Source organism: Coptis chinensis, chromosome 4 (assembly GCF_015680905.1).
Source record: "Coptis chinensis isolate HL-2020 chromosome 4, ASM1568090v1, whole genome shotgun sequence".
Lineage (NCBI taxonomy): Eukaryota > Viridiplantae > Streptophyta > Magnoliopsida > Ranunculales > Ranunculaceae > Coptis > Coptis chinensis.
Genome location: NC_141459.1, coordinates 14,308,591 through 14,328,563, shown reverse-complemented (window position 1 = coordinate 14,328,563; position 19,973 = coordinate 14,308,591). Strand labels below are relative to the sequence as shown.

The 19,973-nt window shown below is 40.0% G+C and overlaps 2 protein-coding genes across 2 annotated transcripts; one reads left to right on the top strand and one right to left on the bottom strand.

The window, feature by feature from the left end:
* LOC147502070 (L-type lectin-domain containing receptor kinase IX.1-like) lies at positions 1–2,437 on the top strand. The gene is given in 2 exon segments (XM_086607026.1): positions 1–2,173; positions 2,176–2,437. Coding segments are annotated over 2 exon segments (2,067 nt in total). The 5' UTR covers positions 1–228; the 3' UTR covers positions 2,298–2,437.
* Positions 2,438–11,691: 9,254 nt separating this feature from the next.
* Positions 11,692–12,786, bottom strand: LOC147502069 (uncharacterized). Its single transcript, XM_086604441.1, has 2 exons — positions 12,726–12,786; positions 11,692–12,233 (listed from the first exon to the last, which is right to left on the bottom strand). Exons 1-2 carry the CDS (start codon positions 12,784–12,786, stop codon positions 11,692–11,694), a joined length of 603 nt encoding a protein of 200 aa, XP_086460567.1.
* Between the last annotated feature and the right edge of the window lie 7,187 nt (positions 12,787–19,973).

Below are 19,973 nucleotides of genomic sequence, written 5' to 3'. Positions count from 1 at the left end.
TTATTAGATTAAGGTGTTTAATATGTCATTTGTCACCTTAATCCAAATCATATGTAGTTGACTGCTAAAACCGTACAATATGTTAATACTCTGTTATTCCGGCGATTATTCTGTTTCAGGTTTTTCTTTATTGTCGCAATGCATTAATCTCCAAATTATTCAATGCCCCTAGTTATTAAGTCAAAAGAGTTGTTGATGCTTCAGCATCAAGCCGGCCTTTAGCATGCAATGTTAACGACAGTTTACAGAGAATGTAGTTTGAGTTCCCATGTTCCACCTTCTGTGTTTCTTGTTTCACAAGTATATAAGTCTCTCCTTCTATCCTCAAAAGCATTCCATTCTTCAACATACTATATATTTTCCATTCTGATCATGAATACTTTCGTTCTCTTTATAATTCTCCTAATTCTACAACCTTCTCACTCCCTTAATTTCAAGTTACCTCGCTTTGATCCAAACTCTAAAGACATTCTATATGAAGGCGACGCTATACCCACTGTAGGAGCCATTGAATTTAACAGAGTCAACTACTTATGCCGCGTAGGTAGAGCTACCTATGCCGAAAAAGTGCAGATTTGGGACTCTAAGAGCGGAACGTTGACAGACTTCACTACTCATTTCTCCTTCTTCATTGACACTCAAGGTTCTACCTCGTATGGTCATGGACTTGCATTCTTTCTAGCTCCTGTTGGCTTTCAAATCCCACCAAACTCTGCTGGTGGGTTTCTAGGCCTTTTTAATACCACTACAACTGATGCAATGTCTCAAAACCAAATTATAATCATTGAGTTCGATTCCTTTCCGAACCCTGAATGGGATCCTCCAGTGGAACATGTGGGAATTAACAACAATTCAATTGCTTCAGCGAAATATGTCAGCTGGAATGCTAGCTTGCACAGTGGGGATACAGCCAATGTTTGGATTACGTATAATGCTTCTTCAAAGAACTTGAGCGTGTATTGGACTTACGAGTTTAATCCGGTATTTCAAGGGGAATCTCTTCTGTCTTACCAGGTCGATTTAATGAGAGTTCTTCCTGAGTGGGTGATGATTGGGTTCTCAGCTGCTACCGGTATGTATGGGGAGCGACATAGTCTCCAATCTTGGGAGTTCAATTCAAGGTTGAATATAAAGGTGATGAAGGGGAAGAATGAGGGAAGGACTAGGTTGGCGGTAGGCTTGGTTGTTTCAGCAGCCATTTTGTTAGGTTTAGTTGGTATAGCATCAGGAATCCTGTGGAGGAGACGAAGAGCGCAAAGAGCAATGTATACGGAAGGCCATGGATCTATAACTGGTGATTTTGAGAGGGGAGCTGGACCTAAGAGGTTCATCTATAGAGAGCTAGTCTCAGCTACAAACAACTTCTCCAATGACAGGAAGTTGGGGGAAGGTGGATTTGGCTGTGTTTATAAAGGGTTCTTGAGTGATTTAGACTTGGCTGTCGCAGTGAAGAAAATCTCTAAAACCTCCAGACAAGGAAAAAAGGAGTACATTACAGAAGTGAGGACCATTAGTCAGTTAAGGCACAGGAATCTGGTGCAACTAATGGGATGGTGCCATGAACGAGGTGAGTTCCTACTTGTCTACGAATTCATGCCCAACGGGAGCCTTGATGCTCACCTTTTCAGCAAAAGCAATCATCTCACTTGGGCAGTAAGGTACAAGATAGCTCTTGGCATAGCTACAGCACTGTTATACCTTCACGAAGAATGGGAAAAATGTGTGATTCATCGCGATATAAAATCAAGCAACGTAATGTTGGATTCAGGTTTCAATGCTAAGCTCGGTGATTTTGGCCTGGCACGGCTTATGGACCATGAGCTAGGTCCTCAAACCACTGGCTTAGCAGGGACTTTAGGGTACTTGGCACCAGAATACATTAGGACTGGAAAGGCTAGTAAAGAATCGGATGTGTTTAGCTTTGGTGTGGTGGCCTTGGAAATTGCTTGTGGGAAAAAATCAGCTAACCCCATGGAAGAGGAGTCTCAAATCGGACTGGTGGAATGGGTTTGGGATATCTATGGCAGAGGAAATCTTGTTTCTGCTGTCGATGAGAAATTGTTGTTGGATTTTGATGTGAACCAGGTGGAGTGTTTGATGACTGTTGGATTGTGGTGCGCACACCCTGACCACAGTAGAAGGCCTTCTGTAAGGCAAGCGATTCAGGTTCTTCATTTCAATCGAAGCTGCCAGATCTTCCACCTAAGATGCCCGTTCCTTTATATCATGTACCTGGGGCACTACTTAGCTCAAGTGAACCGTCAATAACAAGCACAAGCCTTCAGATTGGACGTTAAGCCGGTCGTCCATTATTGCGTATTAGCATGTAAGACTCCGCGCGCCTTGTAAAAAATTAAGTAAAAGTGTAAAACTAATAATAGATTTCATGTTTAATAACTGTCTGGCAATTGATAGTATAGTTTTATTTTCTTGTTGGAGCCAATTTATTTGTTCATTGTTGTATTAGCAGGAGCCAATGACTGGGTACAGATCTGCTATCAACTTTACGTCCTAACATAATTAAGCAGCATAGATCAGAACTGTTACAAGACAGTTCTTTGCTTAGGTTGAAGACTGGTTATAAGTTATAACAGTATCGTACAGTATGGACTATGAAGTATGTCTGGAATGTTTATTTCTAACGATTTAAACAGTAGGAAGTCTTTAAGCCGCTGGCCAGTGTATAAGATTTATGATAGTGATACCAAGAAGGCAAGAACAGAAGTTGACGAGGCTTCATTTGAAGTCAATCGTGTCTATCTGGCTCTCTCAGTAAGCGCAACATCATATCGATAACTGCAAAAAATGAAAAGGTGGATTCTGTTGGATTGTGGTGTAATTGCAAAGAACTTTCCACTGATGTGGCAGGGTAAGTTAGAAGCAATGTTTTGAAAACCGAACCGGTAATCAAACATGTTTTTGTTGAAATGGTTCAATCAGGTTCAACTATAGTTCGACTCGTTTGGACCTATTGATGCTTATTTACCAAAAATTTTAATAAATTATATAATTACAAAAATGAAATGAATTAATACATGTTTCAATTCAGTATTAATGGGTATTATAAAAGGAATAGGACGAAAGACTGAAAGAGTCTCAGGTCATATTTGTAAAGAAGGAAAAGCAAAAGGGTAAATAATGAAAGCTTTAATTATTGAGCCTTCCTGTACTGTGGGATTTAACTCCTTCAAGGTTAATTGGTGTAGTATAATGGAAAGAAGTCTCCTAAAACGTGTATGTGAATAGATCCATAAGCTCTCCATATCTTATATCTACCAGTGTCTCTGACCTCCTTTTCCATACCATGGCTTTCTTCGAGTCAAGAAAATTTGTTACTCCTTCAACCAAAACCATCTTCTCCTTGTTACAACTCTTCATGCTGTTAGCCTTTATTCCATCAGTGAAAGCAACTACCTTCAAGTATCCCAGTTTTGACTCAGTCCCAAAGAACTTAATCTTACAAGGTAATGCGTCATCGACGTCTGGATTCATCCAACTCACCAGTCACCACAAACCGACGTGATGCAGATGTTACTGACAGTATTAGTCGAGTTATTTTTGCGGAGGCAGTGCGTCTATGGGATTCGGATAGTGGCGAAGTAGCTGACTGTTGGAGTTATCCCTCACATGAGGAGAGAAACTGGAACTGGACAGAAACGGGCAAACTCGACATCCAGAAGTCGAGCGCCGCCAGCGCTCGGGAAGGCGCCAGCCAGCCGAGCTCCAATAACATAGGGCGACCAGCTCAAAGTGAAGAGCGCCGCCTTCCAGTGTCCAGTCTTCAGCTCAGAGCGAAGAGAGCGCCAGCCCAGCGCAGTCTATTTTTCGGGGCTTTGCTTCAAGATTACCGCCGAATTTGGTTTTTTTGGAGATAAAACCAAAAAAAATCAAGGTTTTGGAAAACCTAACCTAACAAACCAAACTAGTCGGAAGGATTGGAATCCGCACTAAAACAAAGAGAGAACCTTTGCGAGATACAACCCTCAGAAAAGAGATAAAGTGATCTAGTAAGGTGAGAGACCGAAAGGAGAGATTGTAATCTTCCTTCCCATTTTATTAAGAACTCGGCTCTCTTGTGGAAGTAGGCATCATTAGGGCCGGAACCACGGTAAATCTTTGTGTTGTGGTTTGTTGTTTAACCGCTTTACATTATTATTTGTTGTTGATAGTTGTTTTAGCGAGTTGGGCATGTTAGTATAGGTAGTTTGTGATATTTGAGATTTATCTAGAGTTGAAGTGTGTTCATACAAGTTATCTGTGTAGTGGGGAACCGATTGGCATTGGTGTAATCCCCAACAAGTGGTATCGAGCCTTGGTTTGGAATAAATTTGGGTGTTATCCGAATCTTGGTCGGGCGTGGTGTTTGACGAAATTCCTGAGAGAAGATTTGAGGTTAAATAACTTGTAGAGATGGACCATTCAGTGAACACTCGCATGATGAGTCTGAATAGGAAGAACTACACTATCTGGAAAGTCAGGATGGAAGACTTGCTTTATCATGGAGGACTGCACAACCCATCGAGAATGGGGAGTAAAACCGGATACACGATCCGATGCCGATTGGAAGACGCTTGATGAAAAGCGATTGGGTGCATTAGACAACGGATTGACAACAATGTAATCCGCCTTGTATCCCAAGAGACCACAACTTTCACCGTGGAAGATTTTAGAAGACCTCAACGAAGACAAGAAAGGGGCGCGATGAAATAGCTCCCCGGCCACCGAGAGATCCTTATTCTGAAAAGCAAGAGAGAGGCAAAGCGTAAAACCATCTCACTCTGTAGATGATGACAAAAAGAAAATCTAGGAGCCTTGCGCAGACCTCCTAAGAAAGACTTGTCGTGCAATTATTGCGGTATCCATGGCCACTTCAAATATGAATGCATAGAATTGAAGAGGGATGAAAGACTAGCACCGCATATGAAGACAAGTTAGAGTTGAAAGAAAGCACCACCTGTAGAGACGCATACGATATCGCTTCACATGGTGAAGTAGGAATTGTGTCGAAGGTGACGAAGTTATGCTTGAGCACTTCATGCCGTGGTACGAGTGGGTGGTAGATACAGTGCTTTTACCACGCCACACCCCACAAAGAGTTTCTTCACTACCTACAAATCCGGTGATTTTGGTGAGGTGAAGATGGGCAAAATGATGGAGTCTCAAGATTATAGGCATTGGAGATGTTCATGTAAAACCAATGTCGGCTACACCTTGACACTCGAGGATGTAAGACATGTCCCCGACATACGGTTAAGCCTAATTTCGGGCCGGGAAATTAGATGACGATGGCTTTGTAAACTTCGTTTGGTAACGGGTATGGAAACCGACCCGAGAGGTTCCATTGTAGCGGCCGGAAGGAAAAAAACTTGCTCTCTTTACAAAACAGTTTGGTTTGTGTAAAGCGGCGAATCGCGCGCGAAAGAAGAAGCTTCATCCGAACGTGGCACAAGAGACCGCGGTCACATGGGCATAAAAGGGATGGAAGTTCTTGCTAAGCAAAAGGCCATGCCGGACATTAAAGGTACACATTTAAGTACATGTACTCATTGTTTGGTAGAAAGCAAAACGGGGTGTCTTTCCAAAGATTCCCTGCCTCCGCGAAAAGGACAACGTCCTTGAACTAGTGCACACAGGCACTTATGTGGTCCTATGAGAGTGAAGTCCCACCAGTGGAGCTTCAGACTTCTTGACATTCATTGATGATGCGTCAAAAGAAAGATATGGGTCTATAGTCCGAAGACCAAGGATGAAGTACTTGGCGTGTTTGAGAAATTCCACAAAGATGGTGGAAAGAGAGACCGGGAAGTTGTTGAAGTGTATTCGCCGATAATGGGGGGTGAGTACATTGGGCCATTTGAAGAGTATTGCCGAGTCATGGGATTAGAAATGAGCGGACCGTTCCCAAGACACCGCAAACGAATGGAATAGCGTAGAATGAACCGTACCATTGTAGAGAGGATAAGATGCATGCTATCTCACTCTAAGCTACCTAGAAGCTCTTGGGTAGAAGCAATCGCATGTTACCGCATGTGATCAACCTGTCACCGGAAAGCCTCCCAATAGTGATTATCCGAGAGAGTATGGTCGAGCGAGATGTTGATTATGGATACTTGAGGGTATTTGGGTGCGGGGCATTTGTGCATATTCCAAAGGATGAGAGATCCAAGCTTGATGACAAAGCCAAGCGGTGCATTTTTCCGGGTTATGGAGATGAAAAGTTTGGTTACAAACTCTATGATCCGATTAACAAGAAGGTAATCCGAAGTCGAGATGTTGTGTTCTTAGAAGACCAAACCATAGCAGACTTTGAGGAGGGTGAAAGCCGCTGGGCTTTCACCAATGATCTTGTTGATTGAACCGAAGTTCCTACATGGAACGTCGCGTAAGGCATTGAGAATCTGAGAGAACCATGAGTTTGAAGCTCGCGATGAGAATCCTTTGCTCATGACGATAGAACCTATTGGTATAGAAGATGCAGATGAGATGCATGAACCACCACCGTGAGCAAGCGAAGTGCATCCTCCCGAGGCACCGCGAGATGGGGCAAGGAGGTCCGACGAGAGACTAGTTTCAACCAGTATCCACCACATAATGCACGCGCTACTATCGGATGGTGGAGAACCTATGTACTATCAAGAGGCACTTGAAGGTACGCACAAAGAAAAATGGTTGAAGGCCATGCATGACGAGATGGATTCTTTGCATAAGAATCACACTTATGAGTTAGTTGAGAAACCCACAGGGAGAAAAGTTCTCAAGAATAAGTGGATATACAAAGTCAAGCATGAGGAGAACAATCCTCACCCAAGGCACAAAGCTCGCCTTGTTGTGAAGGGATTCGGTCAAAGGAAAGGGATAGACTTTGATGAGATTTTCTCTCCTGTAGTGAAGATGACTTCTATCCGGGGTGGTATTGGGTATGGCCGCAAGTATGAACCTAGAGGTTGAAAGCGACTAGATGTTAAAGACGACTTTTCTTCATGGAGACCTTGAAGAAGATGTCTACATGGACCCGACCGGAGGGGTTTGAGGTCAAAGGCAAGGAGCACCTAGTATGCAAGGTGATAAAAGAGCTTGTATGGGTTGAAAGCAAGCACCGAGACAGGTGGTACATAAAGTTTGATTCCTTTATGGTGAAGCAAGGATACAAGAAGTCTGCTTCCGATCATTGTCGTTTGTTGAGAGATTTCGGATGGAGATTTCATTGTGCTAGTCTTTGTATGTGGATGATATGTTGATAGTTGGCCCCAAACATCAACAAGATATCCAAGCTGAAGAAAGACTTGAGTAAAGTCCTTTGAGATGAAGGATTTGGGTCAAGCAAAGCGGATACTTGGGATCACGGATCACCGTGATGAAAAAGAGTGGAAAGTTGTGGCTTTCAAGAAAGCTACATTGAGAAGGTGTTGAAGAGATTCAACATGGATCAAGGGAAACCGGTCGGTTATCGGCTTGGTGGCGGTTCCGTGAAAAGAGATGTCCTAAGGTGAGCATGAAGCGAGTCGATGGAAAAGATTCCTTATGCATCCGCGATGGGCGGTTTGATGTATGCCATGGTGTGTACTAGACCGGATATTGCTTTTCGCCGTTGGGGTTGTAAGCGATTTCATCAAATCGGGTAAAGAGCATTGGGAAGGTGTTAAGTGGATATTGAGATATCTCAAAGGCACTTCCAAATCATGTTTGTGCTTTGGTGGAAGTAAGCCCTTACTTGAAGGCTACACCGATGCGGAATATGGCGGTGATGTTGACTTCGATGAAGTCCACCTCCGGTTATCCGGTTACTTTTGCGGGGGAGCAGTTTCTTGGCAATCTAAGTTGCAAAAGTGTGTTGCCCTCTCCACTCTGAGCCGAAAGTATATTGCAGCCACCGAGTGTTGCAAAAGAGTTGCTATGGATGAAGAGGTTCTTCGACGAACTAGGGCTAAAAAGCGTAAAACAGGTTTGTAGTTCTATGTGATACCGTGCGCCATCCACTTGAGCAAGAATCCGAAGTTTTCATTCTAGATCCAAGCACATACACGCGCGTTATCATTGGATTAGAAGTACTTTCGAAGACAAGCATTTGTATCGAGAAGATCCATACCGACAAGAACGGGTCGGATATGATGACCAAAGTCTTACCGAAAGGTAAGTTTGATGTTTGTTGTGCTATTGCGGAATGGCGCACACTCCTCCTCCGCTGATTTGGCAATTGCATGGAGGTAGCCCCCACCGTTCGGGAGGGAGGTGTTGGAGTTATCCCTCACAGGAGAGAAACCGAACCGGACGAAAACGGGCAAACTCGACATCCGAAGTCGAGTAGCCAGAAGGCGCCAGCGCCAGCTCGAAGAACATAGAGGCGACCAGCCAGCAAAGTGGCCAGCGCCAGCGCTCGATCAGTCTTGGTAGCGACTTCGCCTCGAGTGAAGCGCCCCCCGCTGGGTCTCTATTTTTCGTGGGCTTTGCTTCAAGATACCGCGAATTTGGTTTTGGAGATAAAACCAAAAATCAAGGTTTTGAAAAACCTAACCTAATGAGAACCAAACTAGTCGGGAAGGATTGGAATCCAGACTAAAACAAAGAGAGAACCTTTACAGAGATACAACCCTGTAAAGAGATAAGAGTGATCTAGTAAGGTGAGAGACTGAAAGGAGAGATTGTAATCTTCCTTCCCATTTTATTAAGAACTGGCTCTTGTGGAAGTAGGCATCATTGGCCGAACCACGGTAAATCTTTGTGTTGTGGTTTGTTGTTTAACTGCTTTACATTATTATTTGTTGTTGATAGTTGTTTAGCGAGTTGGGCATGTTAGTATAGGTAGTTTGTGATATTTGAGATTTATCTAGAGTTGAAGTGTGTTCATACAAGTTATCTGTGTAGTGGGGGAACCGATTGGCATTGGTGTAATCCCCAACACTGACTTCACTACTCACTTCTCATTTACGATCTCAATGCTTAATCCCAATGGTTCTAACATCCCCCCTGATAATAACGATGGTGGAGATGGTCTAGCTTTCTTTCTTGCTCCCAAGGGTTCTACCATCCCTCCTGATTCAGGTGGCAACTGTCTTGGTCTATACAGCCAGAACTCTAAGTTCAACTCATCCGATAAGCCAGTTGTCGCCATTGAGTTCGATACTTATCAGAACACCTGGGATCCCTGGGCTGATCACGTCGGCATTGACATTAATTCTATCGAGTCAGTAGCAACATGGAATGCTACAGATAATACTGGTCTGAAAAATGGTTCCAGAGCTTATGTTTTGGTCGGTTATAACTCAAGTACAACTAATTTGAGTGTTTACTTGACTTTTGCTCAAAATCCTATTTTTGGTGAACATTATATGTTAAATTACATATTAGTGGTGATGCTAGGAGAGTTGTGACATTAATATATTGAGAGAAACCAAAAAGAAGAACAATGAAAAATAATATAGATTGATTGAGAGAGAGATTGATTAGGGTCAAAGAGTTTTTGGTTTTTTGTTCTCTACCCAGAGTTACATATTTATACTAACCTAAAACATGATAATAGAAACTACTAGATATGGATGTCCACACTTATAGAGATGTGAGACTTTACATATATGACATATTCTAATACTGACATATTCTAATACTCCCCCTCAAGCTGTAATGCCGCAAACTTGCAAATTACAGCTTGAATGATAGAAAGAAAAGATAAGAATACAGCTCCTCCTTTCGCATAGAACTACCTTTAATTAGTTGAAGAAATCAAACAACTGTTGAGACGAGACGTTCTAGAAAGTGAAACTGTCGGTGAAAATAATGGCCTAACCTGAAAACTGAAGTTGTACCACGTGCACAAAGCGAAACACACCGCGTGTGATGGTACAAACCTAAGAGATGAATCTGAATAGTGTAGTGATGATGTGACTACAACCTGAGAGATTAATACTGAGTACCTGACATCACTGCGGCATAAAAGGAATTAAAACCTGAACCATCAATCTCATGGAAAATGACGTCACGGGAAGTATAAATTTTCTTGGAAGATAAATCATAAATGCGATAGCCTTTCTAAGCATAAGGATAACCAATGAAGATGTTAGGTTTTCCGCGGGGATCAAACTTATTTTTAATGGAAGTGTTGTGAGCAAAACATAAACAACCAAAAACACGAAGATGGGCAAGAGTGGGAGGTGTTGTAAACAAAAACTCATGAGGTGATTTATCATTTAACAAGGTGCTAGGAATTTTGTTAATGAGATAGCCTGCGGTGAGAATGCATTCACCACAGAAAGATAACAGGAGATGAACTTGAAAAAGTAATGCTCGTGCAACGTTTAGTAAGTGACGATGTTTTCTTTCAACAACGACATTTTGTTGGGGAGTAGCAACGCAACTACGTAGGTGGATAACCCCATGTTTGGAAAAAAATTGCTGCATATTATTAAAATATAAATTTGGATCCATTGTCGGATCGAAGAACTTGGATTTCATGAAAATGGTCATCAATGTTGCTATGACTAGATATGAGCGAATGTATTGTAGATTTGACAGTCATAAGATAATAGTTAATGCATGACAGCTTTAGATTTGACAGTCATAAGATAAATCCATGTAGCACAACTAAAATCATCGACAATAGTTAAGAAAAAATGAGCATTGTAATATGATAGTAAATGAAAAGGACCCCAAATGTCACAATGAATCATTTAAAAAGGTCGAATAGTTTTTATTGAACTATGAGAAAAAGATAAACGTGTTTGCTTAGCTTGCGGACATACATCGCAAGTAGCATTATTGGAACTAGAAATGAAAGAAAACTGCTTAGCTAAAATCTGCAAAGGCATGGAAGAGAGATGTCTTAAGCGATAATGCCATAAATTATTGGTGGAGTTGTAGGATGAGCAAACGGAAGCTAGTTGGAGATGGTAGAGCCCCCCCATTAAGCCGTCCTAATCCAATCTTCTTCTTCGATAACTGGTCCTGAAAAAGGCAAGAATTATTAGTGAATGTGACAGAGATAGGGTGAGATTTAACTAGTTCACTAATGGAAAGCAAGTTAAAATGAAAAGTGGGAACAAACAAAACATTGTCAAGATGCAAAAGAGGAGAGAGAATAACACTACCAACATGGGTAATTAAATAGTCTGTTCCATCCGGGAGTTTAAGAGTTGAATGTGTTAAACAAGTATGATAATGAAAAAATAGATGTAATGATGAACATACATGATTGGTAGCACCAGAGTTAATGATCCATATGAATTTAGAAAAACACGAGAGAGATATACCTGTCAGATTTGCTTGTGAAGTGGTACTACTTGAATCAAACAAACTGCGAAGTTGGTTGTATTGTTCTGTGGAGAAAATAGGGCAAATTGGCTTGAGCAGGCTTGGGTGGATAACCGTGTAGTTTGTAACATGTACCAATATGATGTCCAACTCAGTTACAGTGGTTGCAGAATAGACGAGCACGTGCGCTAACTGGTTGCCTTGTATCGGAGGGTCGCATGCTCTAGGTTGAGGCGAGCCAGTGTTGTGCTGCGGAGGTTTAGACGGGCCTGATTTCGAAGAAGAAGCCCAATTAGTCTTTTGAAAGTGAGTACGCAGGGCAACAACGTCTGGAGCAGAAGGAATAGAGAGTGCATGAATCTCTTGTTGCTTCTCTTCCTGTCGGATTAAAGAATAAATCTTGGACATACGATGAAAAGGATCCATTAAGAGAATTTGACTGCGGATGGATTAAAAACGAGCATCTAGGCCTTGCATGAATTTCATAGAACGACCGTCTTCAACCTCTTTGGCAAAAATAGATGCATGACCACAAGTACAAGCAGGCATAGTAGACAAAGAACTTAATTCATCCCAGAAAGATTTAAGCAAAGTGAAATAAACAGATACCGGACGATTGTCTTGCTTGAGAAGAGTGACGGAATCCTTCAGTTGAAAAACCTTGGGTGCATTAGTTTGTGAAAAATGATCACCTAGATCTTTCCAGATTTCGGATGCAGAGTCGGCATAGAGGATGCTTCCACGGATATCTGGAGTAACAGAATGGACAATCCATGAAGCAACGAGGTCATCACATCGCGACCACTTGGATTTTTCTTTGGGAGTCTTTGGGAAGTGTAATGAGCCATCGACAAAACCAAACTTATTCTTTGCTCGAAGGGCTCTAGAGATAGACCGTAACCAAGTCGGATAATTGTCACCGGATAACAGAGGAGATACGAGAATAGCCGTGGGGCTATCTGAGTGGTGGACAAAGAAAGGATCATCAGAACCTGGAGGAGAGTCATTATTGGTGCAATAAGAAGGCTAAAATAGAAATCCGGTGAAACACCATAGAACTTTGAAACATGACATGAAAGGGAGTCAAACCCTTATAAAGAAAAGAACTTATCAACCAACCAATAATCAGGAATTCTACCAAATCATATTAGTTGAGACGAGGAGAAACTTCTGAAGAATACGAAAAACTGGACATGATATATTTAGGCAAGGGCGCGGGCGCGCCTTGAGCAAGACTAAATTGAGTGCGTGCACCCCATGCAACAAAACTGAACAGCTAGTGTGAGATACAAAAGAGGGAGGCGGCTGCCTTTGACGAAGGCAATCTTGGCGGGCTTGGCTAGCGATAAGCAGTCGCGTGATATAGAGAGAAGGGGGCGGGTGCGCCTTGATGAAGGCAATCTTGAGCGCGTGCGCGCCCTATATACTAATTTCAAAATAGAGAGATTACGGAGTCAGAGAGATTGCGGAACTTGAATACTGACTTCGAACCATGGAGAATAATGAGACGAGAGATTGCGGAACCTTGAAAAGTACCTTGAACATGACGATGAATAGTACCGGTGAATGCGATTCATGAAACAAAGGATGATGAACCAAGTGAAACAGTTTTGGTGAATAGTATTGGTGAATAGTAAATCCATCCTGAGAAAGATTGAAACTTGAATCGAGATAGAAAAACTTCTTTTTGTGAGAAAGATTGAAACTTGACTTGAATTGAATATTGAAAATTGAAAAAAAATTGATTTTTTTTTTATAGATATTGATTTTGAGATATTCCTCTTCTAACATACCACTAAACTTTGATTTGATTTGAATCTGACGCTCTGATACCATGTTAAATTGCATGTTAGTGGTGATGTTAAGAGAGTTATATTATGACATTGATATATTGAGAGAAACCAAGAAGAAGAACAATAGAAAATAATATAGATTGATTGAGAGAGAGAGATTGATTAGGGTTAAAGAGTTATTGGTTTTTTGTTATCTACCCAGAGTTACATATTTATACTAACCTAAAACATGATAATAGAAACTACTAGATATGGATGTCCACATTTATAGAAACGTGGGACTTTACATATAGAACATATTCTAATACTGACATATTCTAATATTATATCCTTTCCTATGCTGTGGATTTGAAGAATATTTTACTTGAATGGATTAATGTTGGTTTTTCGGCAGCCACCGGGGAATCCTACGAATTTCACAATATTCTTTCATGGGATTTCAATTCCCCAGAACTCCTTTCTAGTCCAGCAGTGACTAATCGAGGAACAGGGAATGGTGGCGGGCAACAGACTGGTGGAAGGGAGGACAAATGTACTATCAAACTGGTGATCGGTTTAGTTGTTGGTGGGTCCGTTTTGGCTGCTGGGTTGGGTTTGGTATTTTTTGTTTGGAGGGAGAGGAGTATTCAAAAGAAAGATGAAGAAGATGTCCTCGATATATCCACCAACGAGGACTACGAAAAGGGAACGGGGCCTAAAAGGTTCAACTATGGTGAACTAGCCCGTGCAACAAGTAACTTCACAGAGGAAGGTAAGCTTGGAGAAGGAGGGTTTGGCGGTGTTTATAGAGGTATATTGAGTGATTCAAACGAAGCTGTGGCTGTCAAGAAAATATCAAGAGGATCTAGACAGGGGAAGAAGGAGTTTGTTTCAGAAGTGAAAATCATTAGTCAACTGAGACACCGGAATTTAGTATAGTTAATTGGTTGGTGCTAAGAACAAGGGAAATTCCTCCTTGTATATGAGTTCATGCCTAATGGTAGCATTTATTCTACCACCATCTATTTCACTGATCATGAGCAATTATTTTTATCCCTATTGTGTATATGTGCAAATGAATTTTTAAGTAGTTTCTATAAAACTCCAAAATTGGTTTTTTTGCATATGTCTACTATTCATTGTGTTCATAGAATTATGAGATGTGGTTTTCTAACTTTAATTTTTCTCTGTCCAAATTATATATTCCACACGTTTTCTTCTTAATTAGCATATTCAGTTGGACTTTCTTATTTTTTTTACTGATTGAGATACACACCTAATCTTTAGCCAATTGTTTCAACCCCTACCTACGTGGCAAACGTCTATTAGTAGGGGTCTCCATTTTTATTCGTTTAATCGATAGGGCTAAAGCCCAATTTGCAATACCATGGATCAATGTACAGGCCCATTAAATCATATGTCTAAGGCTGAACCTTAGCCACATGACTTGCCACTAATGATAAGCACCCAAAAGTGTATTATGAAACCCCGTTGAGACATATAAATTTGGTTAACTATGTGTTTAATAATCATGAAATAAATATGTTTTCATACTTTTGTAGGTATTCGCAGTAAATATAGAAATATGGTTTAAACCTGCGATAAAATACGAGGAACGACATATATATGAATTCTTCCAAATCCGCACAGAAGCATCAAACTTCCGAAGCTCCTACCTCTTGAACCCGGGACTCGAACGCGACAAGTGAGCTGCTCGGACAATCGAGGCGATGAACTCTACATATAGGCGGAAGTTGTAAAATTGCCCAAAGACCGGACCGCCATCGACTTTTACTACACATAGGACCCACTATCTTGGGCCCACAAGATTCGATGAGTCATCAATCATGGAGCATGTCAAGACAAAAATGACAAATTATTGGTGCAAAGTTGACACATTATATGTAATTAATTAGATTAGGTGTTAATAGTGAAAAAAAGGCAAGGTGTCACTTTGTTTTAATGTGGTGGACAAAAATGAAGTAAATGTGGCTTGATGTTTCATATGGGAGGAAATGAGATGTCTCTCAAATGGAGAAGAAAACAAAACAAGGGGGGGGGGACACTCCATTTACTCCCTTGACTTCTTTTCCTTACCTTGTATTATTTTAGTTCCTTAGCCATTTTTATTATTTAGTTTTTAGTTTTATAAGAAAGCTTGTAATAGTTTTTAATGGAGGAAACTTTGGTTTTCTTCTAGTTGGAAATAAATAAAAATCAAGTGAGTTTAGATAGTTAGTTTTCTTTTTCCTCTTTCTCTCTCTCTTTTTGTATTTCTAACTAGTAATCCTTTGTCCTAAGGATCATGAGCCAACTTCCCTTTCGGGGAGTTAATCCAACTCATGTGAGGGAAAATATTTATTGTTGGGTTGGTAAGTTGTTTAGGAAGAACAACTAGACCTACATCCTATCCCAAAATGATAGTTGGTGTAGTGTCTAGTTAGGAATCAAAGTGATGAGCTTAGAGATAAGTCATTGCTTGGTTCCACTTGCTAACATGTATGAGCTTAGAGATAAGCCATATATGCTAGGGATCAAGTTTTCTTCCATTATGGCTTGTCTATGAGTCTAGGAAGAATCAAATGAACCTGTTCAAATCAACATCAAAAAGTTAGTTTCACATGAGGAGGATTGGCTCTCCACCTTTTTCTTTAGCAGTTTGTATTTTGTCTTAGTTTCATGATTTCTAATCTTAATGTTTTTCTTTAATGTTTGTGTAGGAAAGAAACTTAGTATTTGTATTAACTTACTCACTAGTTCCCTAAGAGTAAAAACCAAATTGTAGTTGTCCTAGACTTTAGGTTAGATCGAATCTTTACTCCAACTATATGAACACGAAATTTTATGAGTAAGGAAACTTTGAATTCGCTCTTTCGCCAAATTAGAGAGACAATCTCTAACGTAGTAAAAGTACGATATCAACTAACGTACATTGATTTATGTCAATATCCGTTTCTTATCAAGAGATAATTATCAGTTGAGAGTTATATTCAATTACAATTACTTAAGCTACAAGAATACTTGAGCTACAAGGAGTCTCTACTCTACCTATATAAATACCAAACTATTTTTCATACAGAACTATGTTCTTGAGACTTGATCCCATCGATAATTTGGGTACGTAAGCAAACACAAGGTACAATCTCATCATTCTCCCGATCACCATCATTTTTCTAACTACTTTTTTACATTCTTCACCTCTTTCGCCACTACTTAGTGTTTTGATTATATATAACACCCCGGCTTTTTCTTTTGTTTTCCTAGTATAAATAATAATAATAATAATAATAATAAATAATAATAATAATGAAAATAGATAATGGATAGATGATAACTATCAGTTAAGGATAAAAGTCCCGTAAGTAATAAATAAGGGTTGTCCTTGTTTTTTGGGAAGTTTTCTCACGTAAAGTTTTTGGGAAAAAACACAGTGAGAGTTTTAGACAGAAAAATGGGATTTTTCTGAAAGAAGAAAAGGAAGTTTTTTCTTGTAGCTGGCTGATAATCGGAGAGCGCTGCAGGTGAGTAGATATTTTATGGATTTATTTTATTAAATCATCGTTCTTGTCGATTTCTTTTTTTAGGTTGAAATATGTAGTGTTGTTAAAACTTAAAACTATAAAATTTGATATAGAACCGTCGAATCGGTATATCTTGTGATATTGTCGTTAAACTGTCGAAGCTTGAAACAAAGCCGTTAATGGCGCTAATCCCCACAAAGAAGATTTCGGGCTTGTGTTTCGTTTAGACTCTTTTTGTTTGTGGTTTTGAACTCACGAACTTAAATCGTCGAAGCCTTGACGCCGGTTGTTACTGGCGTCAACCTCAGAACTCAAGACGCTTTATTCTTTGTGGTGTTTGACTGATAGTTTTGTTAGAAATTTTGGTTGTGATGTATATTGTTAGTTAGTGTTGATGTCGGTTTGGTTGTTTGAGTGTTGTGGAAGCTTGAACCGGCGTTAATGGAGGCGCCAGCCCATAGAAATCGGTACTGTTAACGATTTTGAATCTTTAAATGTTATGATGTGGTGGTTATGGGTTAGGTTATGTTTGGTGGCTACTGTAGTGTGTGTGAGGGCTACTAATGGTGGTGGTGGAAGCTTGAAACAGGTTGTTAATGGCAGAATGAACCAGATCTTGTTTTGATGATGGGTTATCGATTAAATGAATTGAGCTTTTGCTTTTATTAATGTTATATGGTTTTTAACAAGGGTTCAAACCGCTGGGATGAGGGTGGAAGAAGATCGGAATTGGTGGCGAGCTGGTGGTGGTGGTAACTAGTGGAAGATGAAACAAAGTGAATTTCGGTTGGGCCTTGGGCGAGAAATCTGTTTGGTTTGGGCGGTTTCAGTTTGGGCTTTAGGCCAAGTTTTAGTTTTGAGTTGGGCGGTTTTAAGTTATTTTGTGGGCTGGTTTTATAAATCCAAGTGGGTCAGGTTATAATTTATGAACAGTAAGTTTAGATTGGGCTTGGGCCGAATCAGGCAAGTGGGCTTGAGTGTTTTTTTGGATATTTTCATTTTGGCCTTAAGTTTAAACTTTGGGCCTTAGGCTTTGGGCTTTTGGGTTGGAGGAGTTTAGGGTTGGTTGACTATTGTTGACCCTTGGCAGGTTGACTTTGACCAGAGGTGACTTTGACTAGAGTTGACTTTTGACTAGGGTTGACTTTGACCAGTTAACCCAATTTAACCTTTTAACTTGGATTATGATTTGGGTTATTAGGATAGGTCTAGGGCTATTAGCATGCTTGGCTTTTGGCTAAGACCGTTATATATACGTGTGTATGTGTATTAACTACTATGTGATATTTCAGTTTTTATGATATGCAACGTTATTACACTTAGACATTAATCTAATTAATAACGCGTAAACCAAATACATGAATCAAGATACTTTTTCGTTCTCTGAAATAATATATGCAATAAAGTTCTATAATGCGTAAACAAAATTTACTGCACTCTTTTAGAACTCTCCACGCCTCAAGTTTTGGAATTTGAGTTTTATGACTGTTGATGTCATATGTTAGGTGGGCATTTATTGAATGTGCCATAAATGGCCCGTTAGCGTTAAAATATGGGTATTCATTGAATGTGCCATGAATGACCGTGTTGTTTGAACGTACTAGCAGAGGAACTAAGGTATTTGCCTTGCGGGTTAGTGGTATTGATTTGATTATGCGAGTGTGTTTGGGCTTACTTTTGAATACCTATTATAATATCTACATATGTTATATAGAAGTTCTAACTTTCTTTTGCAGGAGGGTAGGACTTAATAACATTTTGTGTAGGGACGCGGTCCTACCCTTATACAGCAGTGGATATCGGTAAGTTTTAATTCAATGATTTAGATATTAAAACGAGTTATTATAATGAGTTAATATAATGAAAGTTTTGCTTGGGAAGAAACTATGCCGGTTGAAATGACGGAACTACCTGTCTTCCAAGCTGAGAATGATTAAGTTATGGGAAAATATAACTTGATTGTTTGGATAATTAAAGTATGATAATGTTTATATGTGGTTAGTCTACTCATACCAGCAATTTCCATTTTTGTCGACCCATGTTTGCTTTGTTTTGGCAAGCGTGGGTGTGTTCTTGGGAACATAGGTGGAAGGCAATGGAACCACACTGCAGTGTAATTAGGATTCATGCACCGAAGCGATCCGTTAGTTCTTTATTAGGTCCGATTCTTATTGAAATGATGTAATAACGTAGTTTACATTTTTAGCATGACATGAGAATAAGATATTTAAGAAGGTTATTCAGAGAGTTTATTTGATGTTTTATTGGGACAGAAGATAGTCTTTTTATAAAGTAATAAAGAGAATTTTGGAGATTATTTTTGTTGTTAAGATTCTTTTATGATGTGGGTTTTAGGTTTTGACATGTATTGTATCCACCCCGTCATAGCCTGGGTTTTTAGACAATTGAACCGAGTGATGTTTGAGATATTTATATTTCAAATATTCATTTTTTTTAATTGTTTAGAAATTCGGGATGTGACATTTTGTATCGAGCTTAGGTTAGCCTAGATTTGGAAGGTCTAGGTGATCCTCCGAATGTGGTGATTAGGTGTGTTTGAGTTTAAGATGTTTGGAGTACTAATAGAAGTCCGTTTTGTTTTAAGGTGATGGTCATGATGAAAATGACATTACCGATGCTTTCGAAGTAATACCATATCTGGCTGATTTGGGATCAATATTAACTTCGTTTGGTGCAAACTATTCAAAGGGGTCAACATGCTAATCTAGGAGATCCTTTTGCTAGGAGAAACAAGGATTTTGTTACTTTAGGAGGCCGGAAGTTCAAAGGGAGAGAAAGGGGCCATTGATGCTGAGAAATGGGTTACTATGTGTGAGTCCGTCTTTGCTAAGATGCAACTCACTGAGGTGCAGAAGCAGGAGTTGGCTTCTCACCAGTTGGAGGGGTCAACTTTATTTTGGTGGAGGTCTATCAAAGATAATGTGGATGTGGGAACTATGACTTGGGAGGATTTTCAGGTAAGATTTGAGGGAATGTTTGTTCCTAATGCTGTTAAGGAGCAATTAACTGAGGAATTCTTTCATCTGACCCAAGGAGGAAAAACTGTTACGGAGTACGTGACTAAGTTCAATGACCTATCGAGGTATGCTCCTTATCTAGTGGATACCCAAGTAAAGAAGAACCAGAAGTTCATTCGTGGACTAGAGCCATATCTATCGAGTTATTTGATACCCTTTGATTCAGAAACTTTCGATCGCGTGTTAGATGTGGCATTAAGATATGAACAATTGGATAATAAACCCAGAGATGAGAAGATTAAAGAGAATGCCCCAAAACAAGCAAGCTTACACTTTATTTCTAGTCACCCGCCAAGGGCGAGAAAAAAAAGTCGTCACACCCATATAATAGGCAAACAAGTAAGCATGTGGATAAGGACATGAGTGCTTCGCTAAAGAGATTTGATGGTAATTGTTTGAAC